This window comes from Strix uralensis, chromosome 6, assembly GCF_047716275.1.
Source record: "Strix uralensis isolate ZFMK-TIS-50842 chromosome 6, bStrUra1, whole genome shotgun sequence".
NCBI classification, from domain to species: domain Eukaryota; kingdom Metazoa; phylum Chordata; class Aves; order Strigiformes; family Strigidae; genus Strix; species Strix uralensis.
In genome coordinates this window covers 22009004-22028197 of record NC_133977.1, presented here as the reverse complement: position 1 = coordinate 22028197, position 19194 = coordinate 22009004, and the positions used below count along the sequence as shown (strand labels likewise).

At 39.3% G+C, this 19194-nt stretch overlaps 1 protein-coding gene across 3 annotated transcripts in view; it reads left to right on the top strand.

The window, feature by feature from the left end:
* The window catches only part of MAP3K20 (mitogen-activated protein kinase kinase kinase 20), a 92119-nt gene that overhangs the window by 12271 nt on the left and 60654 nt on the right, over window positions 1-19194 (top strand). For all 3 annotated transcript variants that reach the window (XM_074873199.1, XM_074873197.1, XM_074873200.1), the window contains exon 3: window positions 18294-18381. In XM_074873199.1, coding sequence (XP_074729300.1) covers window positions 18294-18381 — 88 coding nt within the window. The remainder of the gene's footprint in view (window positions 1-18293; window positions 18382-19194) is intronic.

The window sequence follows — 19194 nt, the reverse complement described above, 5'->3', positions numbered from 1 at the left end:
AAAACAAACCCTGTGTTTCCAACCTGTGGTCCTTTGATGCAGGTGCTATTGCTAATGAATGGTGAGAGAGGGCTTAGAGTGTGTGCTATATAAAGGAGTTAAATACATGGACTTTTCAGAGACACCTGCGCCTATACTGGAAAAATCATAGAGTTCAGAAAAAAAGAAAGGTTGTATGTCCCTAGAGTAAGTCATCTCATGGGAACTCTTCCAGTCCTATATTCATTTAAAGAAATCCTGCTGTATCTTGCTAATAGCTAAAAGAAAACACTGGATTTATTATACCAGAGCGATGGCTTTGCTTCTGTTCTACAGAGTGGTTATTTTGCAGGGTTTTCTGCTTCTTTTTTATATTTTGGTAAAGGAAATGGCTTAGAGCACTCTTCTTGGTGCTGATTAGGGTATTCCCAAAAGGTATCAAGAGGATACTCGGTACCCTTTCTAAACTGTGGAAGTTGTCAAAATGGGTTCAGATACTCCAGCTGTTGTATATTCTGTATCTTGCAGAATAAATTGTTTTGGATAGGACAGACTTCTGCAATAAATCTCTGATTGCTTTTGAGTTTGCCCTTCTCTTGGCTTTCATTCAAGGGATATTTTTTGGAAGACCTTATTTTATAAATGATTGTCATGTTTTCAGGTGTCAAGAAAGTCACTCCCTTAGATTTTCTTAGTGAGTGCTCTGGGTAAGACTGTATTGTAACTGTTGAGAGGCATATGTATTGTAACCAAAACTATATCAAAACTCCATTGGCATTTGGGAAATATCAGTATAATGAAAGATGATGTAGCATTGCCAGAATACAATTATTCTTGGGAACAACAGGCTTTAGTTTCATTTTGTCTGTTCTAAGAAGAAACTTCATTCTCTGCATCTCTGCTCCCCAAAATGATCTCAGAAACGTAGCAATCCAGGCACAGAAATTTATTTGTCTGTATTTTGCTACATTTTATTGTAGTGGATTTTTTTACTTGTGTATTTAAACATTTTTATACCAAGTTTTTCATTAGATGAGTAATGTCTTTCAGAGTTGCTTCATATAAATAATGAGTATTTGTAGTACGAGTTGTGTGGCTTACTGAGGTTTTCTGACCAGCTTAATTTGAGTTTCTTACACAGGCTTGTGCATACACGTTCTTTTAAATCAAGCCAATTTCGGCTTAATTTGATTTAGACATCAGCTTCAATAAAACTGGCATGTCAGGGACCAGACTGGCAATTTGTGACTTCAAAAGGTATTTTGGGTCACTTGAGACATAGTGACTGTCAGCATTGACATCTTAGCTTACAATAAATGAAGAGCGATTTCACAAGTGCTAGGAATCTGGCTGTAGCTGTATTTAAGAAGTTGCCCTATCTTTTTTTTTTTTTTTTTTTTGGCTAAACCACCAGACTTTGTACTGAAATTGTAAAAGGTTAAGAGCGCATGTTCTGTTGACTGGTGGGCAACTTTGAACAGTTACTACATAAAAAAACTTAATAAACAGGTAAATTAATAAGCTAAGGTGCACCAGATCTGTCTGTTTCTTCCTTTTGCTTGACTCTTGATTTCCCTGAACTTTGTCAGTGTGAAGCAAAATTACCTTGCGTGTACTGCTGGTCAAGAATACATGTGCAGTTGCCATAGCTTTGTTAAGGCACAGGATTTTACCATGAACCAGATGCTTGGATTAGGAATATCTCTGCGAGGTTTGGACCCTTTTACCTCAGTTATGTTTAATTTTGTTTTTTCAGAAGGTACAACATCTGCAGATGAACCAGTTTCCTACAAATTATGAATAAATGTTGTTTAGAATAGGGAGAAAATCTGTCTCTGTTGATTATATAGAAAGCACTCATGCTTTTTGCTATCCACAATATGCAGCCTCTTAGGATATTATTAAATATTCTTTAGTTTCATAATTAGTTTAATTCCACTGTATATTGTCTTAGAAATTATGTCAATCTGCTACAAATTTGTGTTCGACAGTGGATTGCTCCAGTTGCCAGTAGATACTTGGCCACAATTGAGGGTATTTTTCCTTTTTTTTTTTTTAAAAAAAATTTTGCGCTAGATATGTTTTTCCCTTTTCTGTTTTCTTTTTGTTTGGGCTCAGTTGTTATTTATAATTTGGTGGAGAGGTTGTGTTGCTTATTTCTCCATGCCAGCAACCCTTGACATCGAATGTCAGCTCTTTTGTTTCCCCTCCCACGACATTCTCTGACCTTGAGCTTCTGTTGAAGTGATCAACTGCAAAATGGTATTTTTGGATGTTTAAGCTGTCCTGAAGCTTTGCTGTAGAAGTCTCATGGATATGGAAGAGGTCCTTTTCTCTCAAGGTGGTGGTTTAGGCTGTTGCAAGCAATTGAGGGTTGATCCAAGTTAGTCTTGGCTGTACATTTGTCTAACTATATAGTTTTCTTAAGGTTACAGCAGGTGAGATCTAGTGGTAACTTTAGAGTATGGTAAGTGATTGCACGTTTAAGTCTTGAGTGCTTGAGGGAGAGCTGACAATTTAAATGTCTGTCACCCACATTGAAATCTGTTGGTGCTGCAGTCCCTGGGGACTCTAATTAAATAATTTATACTCACTGCAGCATATAGAATGACAAATTTTTGTTTCTTACAATACCGGAGTTGCTGTTGAGGTGTGTGGAAGTATTATTTAAATCTAAAGTTTCTGGCTTGTTGCACTCGTATGTGATGGTTCAGATGAAGTCAGGGATCTGTGCTGGAGTTGATGTGATCTGAGTCTGGGACCGTCAGTCTCCTAGAGGCCATTTTTTACAGGCGTATTCAAAGCTGAGCATGGGGTCCAGAGTCTTTGGTTGGGGACCCCAAACTACTTGCCATGCACATGGTAGCAATGGAATTTTGAACAATATGTTTTGTCCTCTTAAGAAGGCAATAAAACACTTGATAGGACTAGACATGCCCTCCTTTACTTGCCTTTTTTCTTCCCCCCCCCCCCCCCCCCCCCCCCCTTAATTTTTGACCCTTTTGTGTAAGGGTCTGGGGCGCAAGATTTCATTAAAAACAAAGTTGAAGAAAAAAATATAAAAATAGATATCCTAACTTTAAGGGAAGCATCAAAATCAATCTTTTTCATTGTAATGATACAACTAAGACTGTAAAAGTTATTTCACATTTACCTATTGCCACTTATTAAGGTGCTGATAGAGAAAGTTTCCTTTTTAAGAGGACAATGTAAACAGTCACAAGGAAACATTCAGACCTGTTTATGTTAGCTGGAGGCTGCAGAGGAGCCAAGAGAACAGCTTCAGCATTAACTCTTTTTCTCATACTCAGTTAATTGCACTAACATGATGGGGAGATGTGGCCAATAAGGGCAGATATAGAACTGCTCTTCTAATCCAGCTGCCTCCAAACTGCCCTGTTTGTCTTTTTTAATGTGTTTCATTTGTTGCAGTTCAGCTACTGGGGAAGAATCCTATTTGCAAATCCAGGTTCATTTATTAGATGAATGTTTAGTGAATCTACGTTCTGCATAACTCTTATTTAGGAAAGCCAGCGCCACTGGGAAACTGGGTGACTCAAGTAACAGTGGCCGTTTCTGGGCCTCCTCGGTCCCCTCTGCAGCTCGGCTGCCTGATGGCCCGAGAGTGGGGCAGCCTCTTGCACACTCAGGAGGGGCCCCCCTACGACTGCACCTCCTTGGAGAAGTAGTGCCTGGCCCCTGGATGTCACTGAAAGGGGACAGCAACACATGTCTTCCACTTTTCTTCTGCCTTTGGTTGCTCAATTGTTTTACTCCAAAACTTCTGAAAATTGAGGTTCCTTATGGCTAAATGTTGTAAGCAGCGGAGAGAAAAAAATCACGTTGTGATACCCACCTGACCACATAGCTGTGAGTTTTGTGTGTCAGGCATGTGAGTTTCCAGTAGCTACATCAAAAATAAGCATGGTTTGTAAAAACCCTTGAGCTGCTGTAGGACAAGTGAGGAAGCTATTGGTAGACACAAGAAGACAATATGCAGTTGCTTTGTACAAAGTTCGTTTTCAGAAGGTGGAAAAAACAAAAGACGGGCAGGCAGGCTGGGCGGGTGTCGGCTTTTCCATGAAAGCTGAGGCTCTCTGCAAATTTTTGTCTGGCAGGGGCAAGATAGGAGAGGCAAGTAGGTGGTTGTTCTGGAAACTTGTTAAAATAATCTAGTTGCTGCACCCTTGAGTGAGTGAGTAACATTTTCCAAGAGAGTATCTTTTCCTCTTCCTTGGAAGAATCGCAGAGCAGAGAAAATGTAGTGCGTGCCTGTGTGCAGTTAGAGGGCGAAAAGCACAGAAATCACTTTTTGTCTAATCATATAGTAACCTGAATTTTAGTAATGTCAGATGCATTTGAGTCAGTCCTGTCAAAGATGATGACTGATACGTAGTGATTGGTGGTTTTCCTTTTTGGTGAACTGTGTACTTTTAATCTCCCAAACCAAGGACAAAGCTTTTAACTTTGACCTCTTTGCGATGTGTCTGTGTATACTGAGGTGCTGCATGTGATGTAAGTATGTAGCAACAGATGGCTGAAAATCACATTGCCTTGCTAGTACCCCCTGTAAGAGTTTGCGAGGGCCCTAAAGGCAAGTACAAGATCTAGAACCCCACTCGTTAGGACCGTGCATTTTGGAGTTCTGCTCTTAACTTTTGCTTTTTCGGTTGTTTATGTATTTTTCCAAAGTCTGTATTGTAAAGTCTTCTCTCAAAGCCAGTGTCTCATCTGCCCTGTGCAGAAGTTGGCAGTAATGTGGTTTCTGGCACTGTGTCCCCAAGTGGTTTACTCTTTTCCTGTTGCAAACCACTTCCCTGTTAGCACTGCAATTCTGGAAGGAGTCCTGCGATTTTTCACTGACTGGGAATAAAGCTTGGCCCTCCCAGGGTAAACAAGTATACTGTTGTTACTTAATAAATTTGAAATCTGCAGTATGAAACTTCCTGCCTTTTCTTTACTGTGTTTCTGTGCTATACTGTGAGAAGGGAGATATTCCCTGCCTGTTACAGCTGTTACAGAGACGAATGTAGAGTAACAGTACTAACAGGGTGCCTGGCTCAAGAAATTCAGGGCAAGTGACACTTGATTCTGTAATGACACTGGCATCAGCTGTTAGTTCTAGTGACATGGTTGTTGCCTTGAAACTGTGACCTGAGTTCCCTTTTTGGGAAGGAAAAAACCTGCAGATCCATTTCAAAGACTAGGGCAGCTGCTTTGTTTGTCTTTTAAAATCTGTATTTCTGCCTTTTTGCTTGGTCAGTGTTTAGAACCATTAAAAAAGTAAACGTGACATGGGGACTGAGATCCTGCAGCTAGAGCTCCTTTATGATTACATATTCAGCCACAACCGTACAAAGGAAAATGAGAGTCCCTTTTCCTTTATGTACCATATTTCAGTTTTCCCTTAGGTTTAAATTGGCATTTTGGACTATGTTCGCTGGAGCCACTGAAGAGCTTATCAGAAAAGGAAGGAAACAGAGGGAGGGAAAGAAAGATTTCCAAATGACAACCTTTTGAATAGTCCGAGTTCAATCCCTAAAACAAAAAGTGGAATCTTTTTTTTTCTAAATAATGTGCTCTACAGTCTCACCTCTCATCTTGAGAAACATGAAAGAGCAAGTAAAAGAGATGACCCAAATCACAGAGTTCCTTTGAAAGAAGAAATTCAGCTGTTTTGAACACTTACAATCAAAGGAAGTGGTTTCCCTAATTACATGAACTATGTGAAAGCTCTCAGAATAGCTCTTCCACCCCAGGATTCCTTGCACTTTAGAAGTTTGCATAAAAGCTCACATGGAGAATCAGATGCAAAGTGTTTGATTCAAATTTTATTAGGCAGAAGTGAGCATACATTCGTATCTCTGGGTTTGACAGCTGGTTGGGTTTGGACCACAATCCTGGGTTTGATGGATTTCAGTCCTGTACTTTAAAATCTTTCACTCTTCAGGTTCTCCAGTGAGACAGCCCTTTCAAGGGAAAAAGTGGAAATGAAAAAAATGGAGAAGGGATAGAGGGGTCCCTTTGTGAGCTTTCAGTTGAGGATTCTTCACCTGATTAGGCTGTTCATCATTGTGAAAATCCATCCCTGTATACAGCTGTTAAAAGAATGAGGTATTTTACTTCCTCTCATTTTAAAGAAGCTGTATATTTGGAAGAATTGTGATTTGAATTCTACAACTTCAGTATTATTCTAGCACCACCATTTACTTCAACCCATCAAAATTCTGAATTGAGTAGAGACTTTGAACAAAAGAGCAGTATTTTCAGAAGGCTATTATACCTTGTGCTTTCTTTTTATTCATACACAATAATAAAGGTATGTTAGTCTAAACTAAACAGTGAGGACATGAAAAGACGCAGGACACTTTTAAAGGCTTAAGATCTCTGTTCCTCAAGATTTCCTTTTCAGAAAAAAGAGTTTTGCTTTTTTTGTAGTTTGGGAGTAATGGGAGTGAGGAATGGAGAACTTGAAGCACTAGCAAGATCATTTTTGAATGTAGGCACCTAACATTAGAGATGCGTCATTGAAATGCTTGGTTTTCTCAAAATTTTGGTGAAGTAGAGTATGATTTTATTTTTGCTTTGTAGGAAATGTCTTTATTTCTCATACAGTTCCTGGGCCCTGGATCCAGCTTGTGAGCTCAGCTCATTGTAGAGAACATTGCCAATCTAATCTATCACACTCGAAGCATAAATGAAACAGTAATTGTGCAAGACTACGGGCATTGCTAGAATAGGAAGAGATGCAAATTCTTTCTTCTGCGCTCAGATTCAGACTGGAATTGTCATTAGCTGCAGCACAATGCCTTCTCTTCAGCTTTTCAGGTACAGCCCATGGCAGAGCGGTTTTGTTGGTATGCTGCATGACCTGAGCCCAGTCCTGAAGTTCCTGTGCGCTCATGTAATACAGCGTTCCTGCTTCCTCTTTGCCGTTTCATTTATTGCAGGTCCTCAGGAAGCACAGTGCAGGGCGATAGAGGAAGTAGTGCAAGTCAATTGTTTTGTAATCACAAAATAGATGATCTCCATTTTATAACTGGCCTTTTAAATGTTTTTAATTCCCCATTGGGGTATGTATGTGATGTTCCTCCTATTTATTTTTGATGTGTCTGGTATTTTTCTAATAAAATGATGAAAGAGAAAATTCAAATTAAGTCTGAAGGTGCCAATTACTGGTGTAGAAGTAGAAACTCACGAACGGAGAAATGTCAAAGCTGAATGTGGTTGCAAGATGTTCTTTCCCTTCACATGTTTGCCCTAAACTGTGGTTATGTTGTGGAGCATTATTGCTGTACTGTTATTTTTGCTTTCAACTGTCTTCTCTTTACCACTTTTTCTACATCCGTATTCTTTTAGAAATTTTTGTCTGTTCATGTGTGTGAGATAGAGCAGTTCTCAGAAACATTTTTGTACATGTTGGAGAATGAGAATTAATGGCATGCATGATGCTGTGATTTTTCCACATTTCCAACTCTCCTTAGAAGAAATGCTCCTGGTTTACATGTACTCTGTTACACCAAACCACTGCAAAGGTATTGGAGCAGGTCTCAGGCTTCACATTCTTAGTTTGGCTCATTATTCAGTTTTTTTCTTTCTGGTGGGTTTGAACTGCAGAGCCAAGGTTGCAGCACAGACATGAGTAGAGATTACGGTACCTCTGGTCATTCTGTCGTAACTTTGGGGAAGGAACTGGCTTGGAATTGCCTTTTGGTTGGAGAAGAGCAGTGACAAAGTCAGACTTTTGGCTTAATTTGCTATCCTGTGGTGGTACAAAAACTGTGTGAGTTTTCTGCTCCTTGTAAGTCTGCTGTTCGTGAAACTTAAAGCCACCACCTTCATAGGATACCAGGTCACTCTCTGATTAGTCTGTGTCACTCTTCTAGATAGGTTCTTCTAGATTTCCACTTTCTACAGAGTTCAGAAATACTGGTATTCAAGTTATTGTTTTTTAAACAATATATTTTGAGGCTGACCACTTGTATTCTTACATAGATATGATGTCAACATAATTTATAAATAAAGATTTTCTTTTCTGAAACCATTTTTTTTATAACAAGGATTACAAATTAAATAGTTGCTATTGACATATGTAAGCAGATAGCTATAAAGAAGTCTAGATAAGGAGTTCTGCGTGCAAGAAATTAAAGAGAAGAAGAGGAAAAACTGAAGTTACTTGTCAGAAAATATGGTACAGTAATACTAATAAATGTGTTTTTATAACACTAAAACCAATTTTTAAATATTGCTAGTTTTCCTCTAAGGTTTTTATCTTAGCCATTGTTTTATTTGAAAATTTTTAGTCTTAATGGAAAAAGATTGAGCTACCGTGAGGTAGCCTGAAGAATCCCAAGAAAAAATAAACAGTGGATCTATGTTGCATAAAGCTAAAAGCTCGAAATTTCAGGAGTTTTGTCTAGTTTCATTTCTTGACCATTGCTACCCAGTAGGGGTAGCATTTGAGCCAAGTTTCTAAGTGAAATACAATTTTCAATCTTTGACAAAGAAGAGTAACTATTCTGAAAGGCAGGTAAGGAATTTATGTCCTGAAACTTGAGTTTTGCTGGAAATGGAGACTGATCCATAGTGGTCTAGGTGGTAGTGCGGACATAGCCAGAGAGCTCCTGTGAATTCTGTTGTTCTGGCTATTGCTTGATGGCATAGTCCTGGCTGAAGGGCAGTCCTACTTAGTTGGAGAAGATACAAGTCAGATTTTGGTGGACTTGGGAGTCCTGTGTTCCCAGAGACTCTTCTTGGCAACCTCAGCAAGGTGAAAGGGAGATCTGGCTGTAATGTGAGGAAGGATGCTCACTGCTTACATCATGGTAAACAGAAAGAAGACTTGGTAAGTCAGAGACAGCTTGCTGCACTGGTTTCAGGAAGGAACGTGATCTGTCACTAACACATGGTAAAACCAAAACTGGAAGCAGATTCATGGTGAAAACTTCACCATGGTTCACGGTGGATTATTTGGACCTTTGCACATAAAACCATGGTGTGCATCATGCAGATAATGCATTCAGCTAATGCACGGCAGTCAGAGATTCAGATTATGGTGACAACTCATTTTCTTGAAAACCCCGGATTTTGTGATCTTGTGTGATGGCATAGGTAAATGTGGCATGAAAAATGCTTCTCATCCATGGAGGACTCTCAGGACGCTCCAGCGGAAGAACATCTGTAGTTGGCAGCTGCTTTCTCTCCTTTCTTTTGTGCCAGCTGGTCATAGCCAGAATTTCTGTGCTCAAAGTTTTGTGTCTTTTTAAAGTGGGTGGTCTCTGGGTAGGGAGCAATACTTTGCTTTTCTTCAGGGGCAGGTAATTTTTGAGTTATAATTGGAGAAAGCCTTCTACAGAGCTCTGATAGCCTGTGTGGAATGCAAAACCCTACATGGTCCCCAAGCTGTTGTTGTTAACATATAACAGGAAGGCAACACATCTTGTGATGTGCTGTTTTCATGAGGGTGGGCTCAGCCTGTCTGGTTGAGGAACATTTTCTGGAAGTATACTAATCACTGGATTTCCAATAAGAGGGGTTGCCATCAAGTGCTGTCCCTATTGTTAGCTACAGTAGGTTGGGTTTATCTCCTCTAAGACAGGCTTAAAGTGAGTGCTCATCAAGAACATGATGATTTTTCTCCTTGGTTAAATTACAATTTTCGTGATCAAGTTTGAGAAAATACTTCAGTGGAAAGATCATAGCTGCTTTAGAGATGTGGATCAGGATCCATGAGTATAGCTGCTGCTGCCTCTGTTGGAGTCTGTGCTAATAGTTCAGCAAAAGCGGCTGGATAATGAGATTAGACTTGTTCTTCTGAGTTATCTAGATTCATTACTGATGCTCTACAGACCTCAGAAAAATCACTGCTGTAGCTGGAGGACATGGCCTTTCTCTAGATACCATTTCTTTGACATTATTTTCTGTTGCTCCTAACCACTGCAAGAGACTCCTTGCGAGGGGATTGGTTTTGCGCATCACTGTTGTACTCAAATGTCTTTCCAACAAGGTGCTCATGAGACTTACAGTGACTTTGATCTCAGAAATAATTTCCTTGGATATTTTTCCATTTGTTGGGTCTGGAAAGTTTAAGGTGTTGCATATTAGCCATGATACCTGCTCACCTGTGGAGTGAGCAGGGAGTCAGAAAGTTTCACATTTTGTCATTCCCTTATATTTTAGAGATGTTGTGAGTTTTGTTGCTGTACTCTATAGTCAAAGGATGTTTGTGTTCAAAATGATTGGGAGTAAATCGGAAAATTTCACAATGTTGAGAAAAGAAATGATGATTGCTGAAAATAAAGTGCTGTGGGGGAGCTCAGGTATTTCAAACCTGCTGTTTAGTCCACTCATCTATTGTTTCTATTCAATTGCTGGTATTGCTTTGCAGCTGGAGGCAGTTTCTTACTCTCAATCTGCCTGAATGAAATATTTATAATATTGCATGATATTGCCCATTTCTAAGCTCTTTCACCATTACAAATACATAGTTTGTGTTTTGAAGGGGTTTACTAACTCTGAATAACACTAGTGAAATCCAAACTACTCCTCTTGTTCTTGGCAGATCTCCTTTATCAGGTATCTTAATATTAAATGCTGATATAATCTCAAGCTGTATGCTACAGAACATGATGCTCCTGTGGGATGTGTTTGGACATTGTGGATTTCAAGTTGAAATCTCTGTGAAAATGACTTATTTGTCTATGATCTTTGTACTGTTTTTTGCCTTTTGGTAAATGGCAGTGTAGTTTTAACTCAAAATGTTGTTTTCAAGCTTATTAAACCTTCTGTAGGGATTTTCTGCAGAAAGTGCACTTGCTTAGTTTTATCCTAAATGCTGCAGCTTCTGTTAACTTCCTCTTCTCTCACTCGTGACAAGATTTTTACCCCCATTATGAGAAAGACCAACACCATGATCCTGCAATTGCTGTGTTACTGCTGTGTGGGCTCCATGTGGTTATCGTACTGGGCCGATGTATGTCAGTGGCAGGATCGATCCAGTTAGCTTGATCTAACTCCCTCTTACTGCATAAGGCAGAGGGTTTGCTGCCACATCACAAGGGCAAATCTCCCTGTGATTTGTGGAGGGACCAGCCTGCTTTCCATGAGCTGAGCAAGCCTTTGCAGTGTTTTGATGGGCTTGTTCTGAATTCACCAGATAGTACTTCTAATCCCATAGCCTTCAAATTATCCTTAAAACTGCCAAGTTATGTGCAAAGGTTGCTATAAAAAAATTACAGTAGAGTATAAAACTCGGTTTTCTTTTCAAATGGTCAATATCCAATACATTTTACTACTAACATGCCCTACGGTGTTCTTTATCTCCAAAAATGCTCGTGCACATCTGCTACTGCATGATGCAAATGAAATATTTTAAAGTAAATTACGTAAGATGGAGCGAACCTGTAACAGCACATAATAAATTTAAGTCCATTTTCCTTCAGCATGATACGTTATGACAGTTTAACAGAATTGACGTATCTTTTTTTTCTCTTTCTTCAAGATTGCAACCTAAAAGTCACTACAAGGTATTTAAAATGTGTGTTTCTACCACTTTATTTCGAAAAATGAGATTGTGTGGTGATATAAAACAGTGGATTTAAAATACTAAGATGATTATATAGCAGTGAGTATTTATTAGTTTCCTTTATATTTCTACTTTTAATCTCTGGGATTTGTAACAGTATAGGACAGAATTTTGGATGCAAATTTGATGCTTTGAAATATTTGCTCAATCAAAGTGCTTTTAAGTACCTGTTTTGTATGTCATTGTAGGTGTACTTATGAGAATTTAATTCTGTTATTTACAGAAGTGCTGGTGGCATCAATCTGAGAATGTAATTGAACTCTTCAGTGTGGTTTATGAAACAGTTTCCCTATAACTGAATATATACGGCTGTCTTCTAAGACATAACAAATGCTGACAGAGTTTTAACTTGTTAATGGGCTATAGAAAATAACTTTTTATATGGGATAAGTTATCCTTGAAATGACTACTAAAACAGAACAGCTTTAAGTGATACGCAACTGTAGTTTTAAGAACTGTGATTGCCTTTTGAAAGAGGTGGTAACGCATTTGTGCTGGGAGAGCACCCACAGCATTCATCAAAGCACATGGTAATTCTGCTTATTTGCAGTTAAAAGATCTCACTGAGGATTCATTGGCTTTGCCATGTTGGTGTGGTTTTTCTTTTGCATTGTTAATATCAAAGACAGTTTAATAGGTTTAACAAACATTCCCTGAACTGGATAATCAGTGTGCTTTGTTTATTGTTAGTTTTCTTCTTGGGGACCCCAAAGCACAAAACCTTTGTGTTTTGTTTTTTTTCTTACAAAACTTTGAGAACAGACAAAACAGTAGGCAAAGTCCTCAATTTTTATTTTGTATCTGCTTGATTTTCATTTTAATGTTTGAAACTGTAATAATTGTGTAACTTCCCACCTGTATAATCCTTATTAGTAGTTTTTTATTTCTAAAATTCTTTAAATATCCCTTTATTTATTGCATATTGAGAGGATCATTTGTTAGCAATGATAAAATGGTAGTTGTCTAAGAGTATGGCATGTTAATAATCCAGAAAGAGCTAAATTACATAAACTGTTTCCATATCCTGCTCATTAAGAATTGTATTCAGTTTAACTTTCAGGAGGACAGCATCAAGGAAGTAGTAAAAATTACCTGCTGTGGGTAATTTTTGGCTTCTATCAAAACGGTAACCATTTAAAAAGAATCATCATGTGGCTGTATAACATTTATGTTAAAGCATATAATACATAAATATCTTGTGAAAAAGTGTGCAGATTTTTTTTGGCTTAATGATTTGTTAGCATTATGTTAAAATAAAAAATCCTAAGCCTGTAGGATTCTTAAGATGTGTATTTTACTAGTGTTTTGTAGCTGAACTGTAGCTTTAGATGCTGATTGTCTTAGTATTGCATCTGTGAAATGTTTCGGGTTTGTTTACCTAGTGAAACTAGTGTATTATGAGAGACATCATCCCTTATTAGACATCAGTGAATTCACAGGAGAGCATTCCTGAGACACTGGAAATGAACGCAGACTGTATTTTTGAGCAGGCATCTGGAAGTAAAGGTTTGGGATTGATTTGTGTTAGCATTCTATATCTTTTTTTGTATGTGGTTGTCACTAATAGAACAATTTTAATAAAACATCAGCGGGCCTGTTCCAGCTGCCCTTTTATTAGACTGTAAAACCCCCTGAGAGTAGCTAAGTTGCAGCTCTCACAAGAACATGAAAAGGTCAAAGCCTTTGAAATGCTACAAGACTTAGGGAAAAAAAAATATTTTCAAAGCTGCCTTAAGTGTGTCTAAATATCTCCTTAATAAACATGGCAAATGTTTCTTTGGAAAAGTAAATAAACTATTGCACAGTGTAATAATAAATATTACAAGGCAGTTAAGGAAGTTGTGTTAATTGGATTCCTTAGGTAGCTAACCACATCTAATCCTGTAATTTTGCATGGAGCGAAGGTGCCTCTTGCTGTGCAATTAACTGATTTATTAACAGGAGAGTCAGTTGGCTGCTGGCTGACCCGATGGTCTCACAAGGGGCTGCAGCTATTTCCCATGCTAATCCTAAACCAGCGTGCTCAGACCAGGGTGGAATGATGGCAGTACTTTTTCCTTTCTAGCCAGCTGCTCCAAAGGCACCTGGAAGAAATGGTAGTTAAGTTGCTTGTGGGCCCAGTTTGCCTGGACTCAAGCAAAAAAGTCTTGATACTGAAAAAACTGCAAACAGATGTTCTTTTGCAGATCCAGCTGTGCTGCTGGAATAGGCTGCTAGCCCAAACCCTTGATCACTTTTCTTGACTACAAATGTGAGCGTAACAACTTCCTAGAGTATTTCCAGGGAGAACCAGAGTAACTAAAATATGCTGAGTCGTTTGGTCTTTTCTAACTTTAGCTGCCTTGGGATAGGGAGCTCTAACAAGAGCAGCTGCGACTGGTGTGAGTAGCTGGCAGGCAACAACACAGCTGTATGCAAAGTGCCTCCGTCCACATCCTTACTGCCTTTGCGGCTGCAATTAGAGATCTGACGATAGGGCCTTGTCTGTGTTCCCAAGTAATGCCAGCTCAGCATCAGGTGGCCATTACCCACATCTGCAGTCAGCACCGACCTTGAAGATCTCATCAGAGCTAAGCTGTGTTTGCTGCTCTTGCTGCACTGGCACAGGACGGAGCAAAAGCAAGCTAGGACTTGTGTCATCCCAGTGAGCTGAGGCTTGTGCTGCTCATAACGAGACCACACTGTCCAGGTAGCTTGCTTTGACCCCATCTGCTGCTGGCCACACTTCAATCTGTTTTGGTGGTTTCTGTCCAGTAATTGCTGAACACAGACAAGGCCTAGAGGAGGACCCTGGTTTTACCTGCTGAAAATACCAAAGATGCAATTATTCATGCATAGTTGTTTGTACTAGAAAGTTAAGAGCAGTACTAGCAGGTCTAGAGGCAGCTGTAGGGTGATGTCAGTCATAGATGATGTAATTGACATTTTCTTATATGTCAATAAGCAGAGATTAAACAGGCATAAAAATAAATTACCCCTTAAGCACTGTGATCCACACCATGGTTCATAGGACACAATTAGTTTGTACGGTGAGGGATTACCTGAGTTCCTAAGTCTTATACTGTAGTTGTCTTATTAATTGGGTTTGATTTACGGTAAGGTTACAGGAGCTGGTAAGTGAAAATTAAATTAAAATGTTTTCAGTGTAATTTGCTCTGACCTTGTATTTTGTGATAGTGGTTGAATTAGGTAAACAGTGGATTAGGTTTGTTCAGACTTCTAAATCCCTTTGTGCTCAAGGAATGGCATCTAGTCTGTAACTCCCTTCAGCAGGGCTTGAGAGAGGGACATAATTTCACCCATACCTGTGGTGTACGTACAGGGTGAACGGCTTTAACATGGTTTGATGATAAGTGCCAGGCTGTGACCAAGCTTATCATGAGACTAAGCATAATATTCCACTCTATTGCAGTCACCTTGTGTGTCTGTGTCTGTTATGTCCAAGGTGTTTGTATTTATGTGTTTGGGTTGTGTCTTTCCTTCAGCTGAGCTCCCTCTAGTTCTGCTTTGATCCAACACTAAAAAAAAATAAAATCCTGTCTTTCACACAAAAAAAGTAATGTAATGAAGTAATTGAAGACTTGTTACTTGTTATCACCATGGCTTTAGGAAGGAAATTGATGCTCATTTAAGTTGCATAGGATAGATAGCAGCTTTACTGAGGGAAGTGTGTCATGCCCAGGCCAGTGAGGGCTGGCTTCTTCAGAGGCAGGATTTTCTTCCAAGCATTTAGGCATTTTGGATTTAAGCATGAGTTTGATGCTTGAAGGTGATTCTAAATATTCTTGTAAGTGCCTAAGAGACCTTTGAAATACTGGTCTTTAACTTTGTAATTTGCTATCTGAAAGTCAGTTTTCTATTGAAATATGGCACCTTCTTGTCAAAAAAAAGTACAAAAGCTTCAAAGATGTGGATTGACTTGCATCTTGTTCTCACTGTAAGGAATAAGTGTCTTTAAATTGGCTAATAGAGTTCACAGCTGATCTACAGCAACTGAAAAGAGCAAAACATGAAAGGAATAGTCTAGAATCGCTAGTGCTAACAACAGCAGAGTGATTAAAAGTGTTTAGAAAGGATTTCTTTCAGAAGTAATGGTCCTTAGAAAGAGTTGGCAATTTTTCCCCCCCAGTTCTTAATTTGGGATATCTGTGGGCAATTAGTAGGTGCCTTTCCTTATTCTTAGATGGAAGCTTGCCTTGGTGTCTGTTAAATCGCAGTTTAGAGTATGAACATCAGTGTGAAGATGATGGTATTAGCTATGGTCAACACAGCATTTCTTCATACTCCTGGAATGTGATCTTAGTGTGTAATACACTGTAAATAAGATAATCTTAGAAAATAATTATTTCTGAATCTCCAAATACTAAAAGCACTGAGTGTCAGTATGCCTGTGGCAGTAAAGGACTCGTCTCTTGGCCTGGTGCTCTTATCTTGCTTGTTGTCCATTTCATGGCAGCACTGGGTGATTGGTAGGCCTGGGTTTGCTGGTGCTGCAGCACAGCCCCTCCTGTTGTCGCATGACTCTGATGGGCTTTTACAGCAGCATCTTGTGTGAGACAGTGGGCAGTCGCTGGGTTCTGCACATTGCTATAGTGGAATAGGGAAGTATGGCACTTGGATGTGTTCATCATGTGGCATTTTTAATCATTCTTAAAAAAGATTCATGTAGGACTACTCCTGTAGCTGGGACCTAAATACATTATGCCATGGGAAAGTTAAATGTGAGACCAGTTGATTTAATTCTAATGATGTGTTGAGGTACATGTATTGTAAACATCAGCAGATGGTGTGCACAGTGTTTGAAGATATGGATTTTTAAGTATTGTACAAGAGGTTTTATTCCACTCCTCTTGACCGAGGTGTTCAAGAAAAGATGGTCTAGATAGCTTGTCTAATGTTTGTGGCCTGGTATTCCTGTCTCATTTCTAACAATATTCAGTAGGCAGTCAAGGTGTATTAGGTCTCCTGGTTATCTGTCAGTAATGCTGCTAGGAATTAGAGGACATTCACCAATTTAATACTTCCTAAAGAAGACAGAAACATAATGCAAGAGTTCTTGAAATATCGGGGTCTTGGGTTTGCTAGCCCATGGAGATGGAGTTTTGAATGAGTAGGCTGTCATCTGCATCCTCCAGGCTACTGAAGGAGGTTGGAGGCACCGCTTGTGAAACGGGCAGTGCTGCTGCTCCTAGAGTCCCCTGCCTTGGGAGGCTGGTGGCACTGCAGCTGGAGGGCAGAGCTGCTTCTGCTGACAGATCCCTCGCTGATCTGACAGATCCCTTCTTGGATCCCTTGACTAGCAGTAGGAGTGTTTCTGTTTACCTGCAGGTGAGTCTTCCCACATTTGCTTAGATAGCTGCTAATTAAATTGTTTTGTGGACTAGTAGGTGAGTCAGTTTGCAGTATGATTTGCTGAAAACAGCATACACTTAAAAATTACTTTTCTGGTATTGTGAAAAAAGATTACTCACTTCACGGTAACACTGTTTCCCTTGCTGAGCAGGCTAAGCAGTATGAAGAACTAGTGCGACCCAAGTTAAGTTCAGTTCAAAGCTGTAGTTAAAGCTTTAATTGAATATGTGTAAATGTCGGTGCATTAGCCAAAGGTAAAGGTCTTAATTCAAAACTGTGTTGAAGTTACTCAGAAAAGGCTTTAAATAACAACTGAAAAAATTGAGCCATCTGATGCATTTATCTGTAATCATGCAGTTATGCAAATGTAGCAAGTCTCATCTCCAGGTAAACAGCAACACTCCTACGGCCAGTCAAGGGATCCGAGAAGGGATCTGTTGCATCAGATACTTTTGATAAGTTCAGAGGAATTAATTGTGATTTTGTTCATGCTCTTGGCTGGTACTGAGTTAACATAATCTCAAAGTGGATTGCTGTAGAGAAAAATATATAGCTGTATTTGCATAATATGTATATTTGTGTAAAAATATGTCTAAAATCTCTCGAGTATTTTAATATACTACAGAGGTGAAACTGTTGAGAGGCCTTGAAGGAGATATCTGACCTTTTTTCTCAGAAATTGCAGGGACTGTATATCTTCGTTTCTGTGACTACGTTCTCATTGTCTTGCATTCTCTTTCTCAAACCTAGAAGCATTGTTCAAGTGGAGTTTGAAGGTTTTGTATATTCTTCCAGAATTTCCAAACATCTGCAGTCTATCCTGAGGAACAGTTTCAACTGCACTGCTGGCCATTTGACAATCCCAAGCATGCTTGCTGTGCATATTCAATCAGACTCTACAGCGCATGCCTGGAGACTCCACGTTTCCAGTAAACATTGGATGGAGCTGTGTGTGCATGGTATGCTCTAACAGCCTGAAGCGCTGGACTTGCTGAACCCATAGTACTTTGTGCATAAACACAAATTCTGGATAGGACTGCTGCAACTCTGCCAAAAATCCCAGCTCTTTCTTTGAACAAAGTTTTCCAAGGCCTTCAGTTTTTCCAAAGACTTAGCTTTTACATCTGTGCCTTGGCCATGAGAGAAGAGTCTGGAAATTTTAAATTTTTTTTTTCCCAAACATACAAAGCATTCATCTGCCAAACTCTTACAAGGTTTTCAAATGTCAAGCATTTGTGAACAGTCTTTCTTAGATACGTGTGTGTGTGTGTTTATATATGACATTATATATATGTATATACCTGCTTGGGTATAAAATAAACTGTCATAGTAAATGCCCCATTCTTAATTGTCTAACTTGTTTGCTTGTTTTCAACAGGCAGAAATACTCAGTGTGCTCAGTCACAAAAACATCATTCAGTTCTACGGAGCTGTCATTGAACCTCCAAATTATGGCATAGTTACAGGTAAGGATTTTTGTCTGACCTTTGTCTTGATTGTGTAAAATGTTACAAGGTATTAGCTTTGCCCCATTTCAGTGTTTTGCTAATTGTTCTGCTCTTCTTTGGATGTCAGAGAGCTCGGCGCCACCTGCCTCAATGTAAATGGGAGTGCTGGAGGTGGGAACCAGGCTGGGAGCATGGCTGGTAGCAGCACAGAGGCAGTTGGAGCTTGGGGCCTTCTTAACACACAAACTCAGCACTCCTTTAAATAGAAGCTTTCACTGTGTTCTCTTACCCTGTTCTGTGAATTGCTTTTCCATTTTAACTGATGTGTGACAGAAGTAGAGGTTTTCCTGATATGAAGTTCTGGCAAGGTCTGTGAAAAGGGAAGGCTGAGAGTCTGCTCAGAGCAAAGCTGCACTGTGAATTCTGCCTGTATTGAAAATAGGAGAATCTGCATTGGGAACTTCCCAGCTGTGGAAAGAGCTTGAAATAGAGTCAAGGCTTTATTAGACACCATAAGACAACTCCCTTTATTTATTGGAAACTAGGTTTCATTCGTTCTGGCATTCCTAGAATTATGTGGAGGTTGGTTTTTGTGGTTTTGTTCGTTTTTTTTTTTTCTCTTTTTTTTCTATCACCACTTTAAGCTTCCTTTGCTTATCTTGGGAGTTGGTCCAGATACAAAATTGCATTGCAGGTACTGTAATTTCTCTTTCCTGTATGGGAGAAACTAGGTAAGATAGTAGTAGAAAATAAACCCAAAGCAAAGAAATCTCCTGTCTGCTGAAACAAATGTTTGGACAGGTAAAAACCATGAAAGCGTGGATTAGGAAG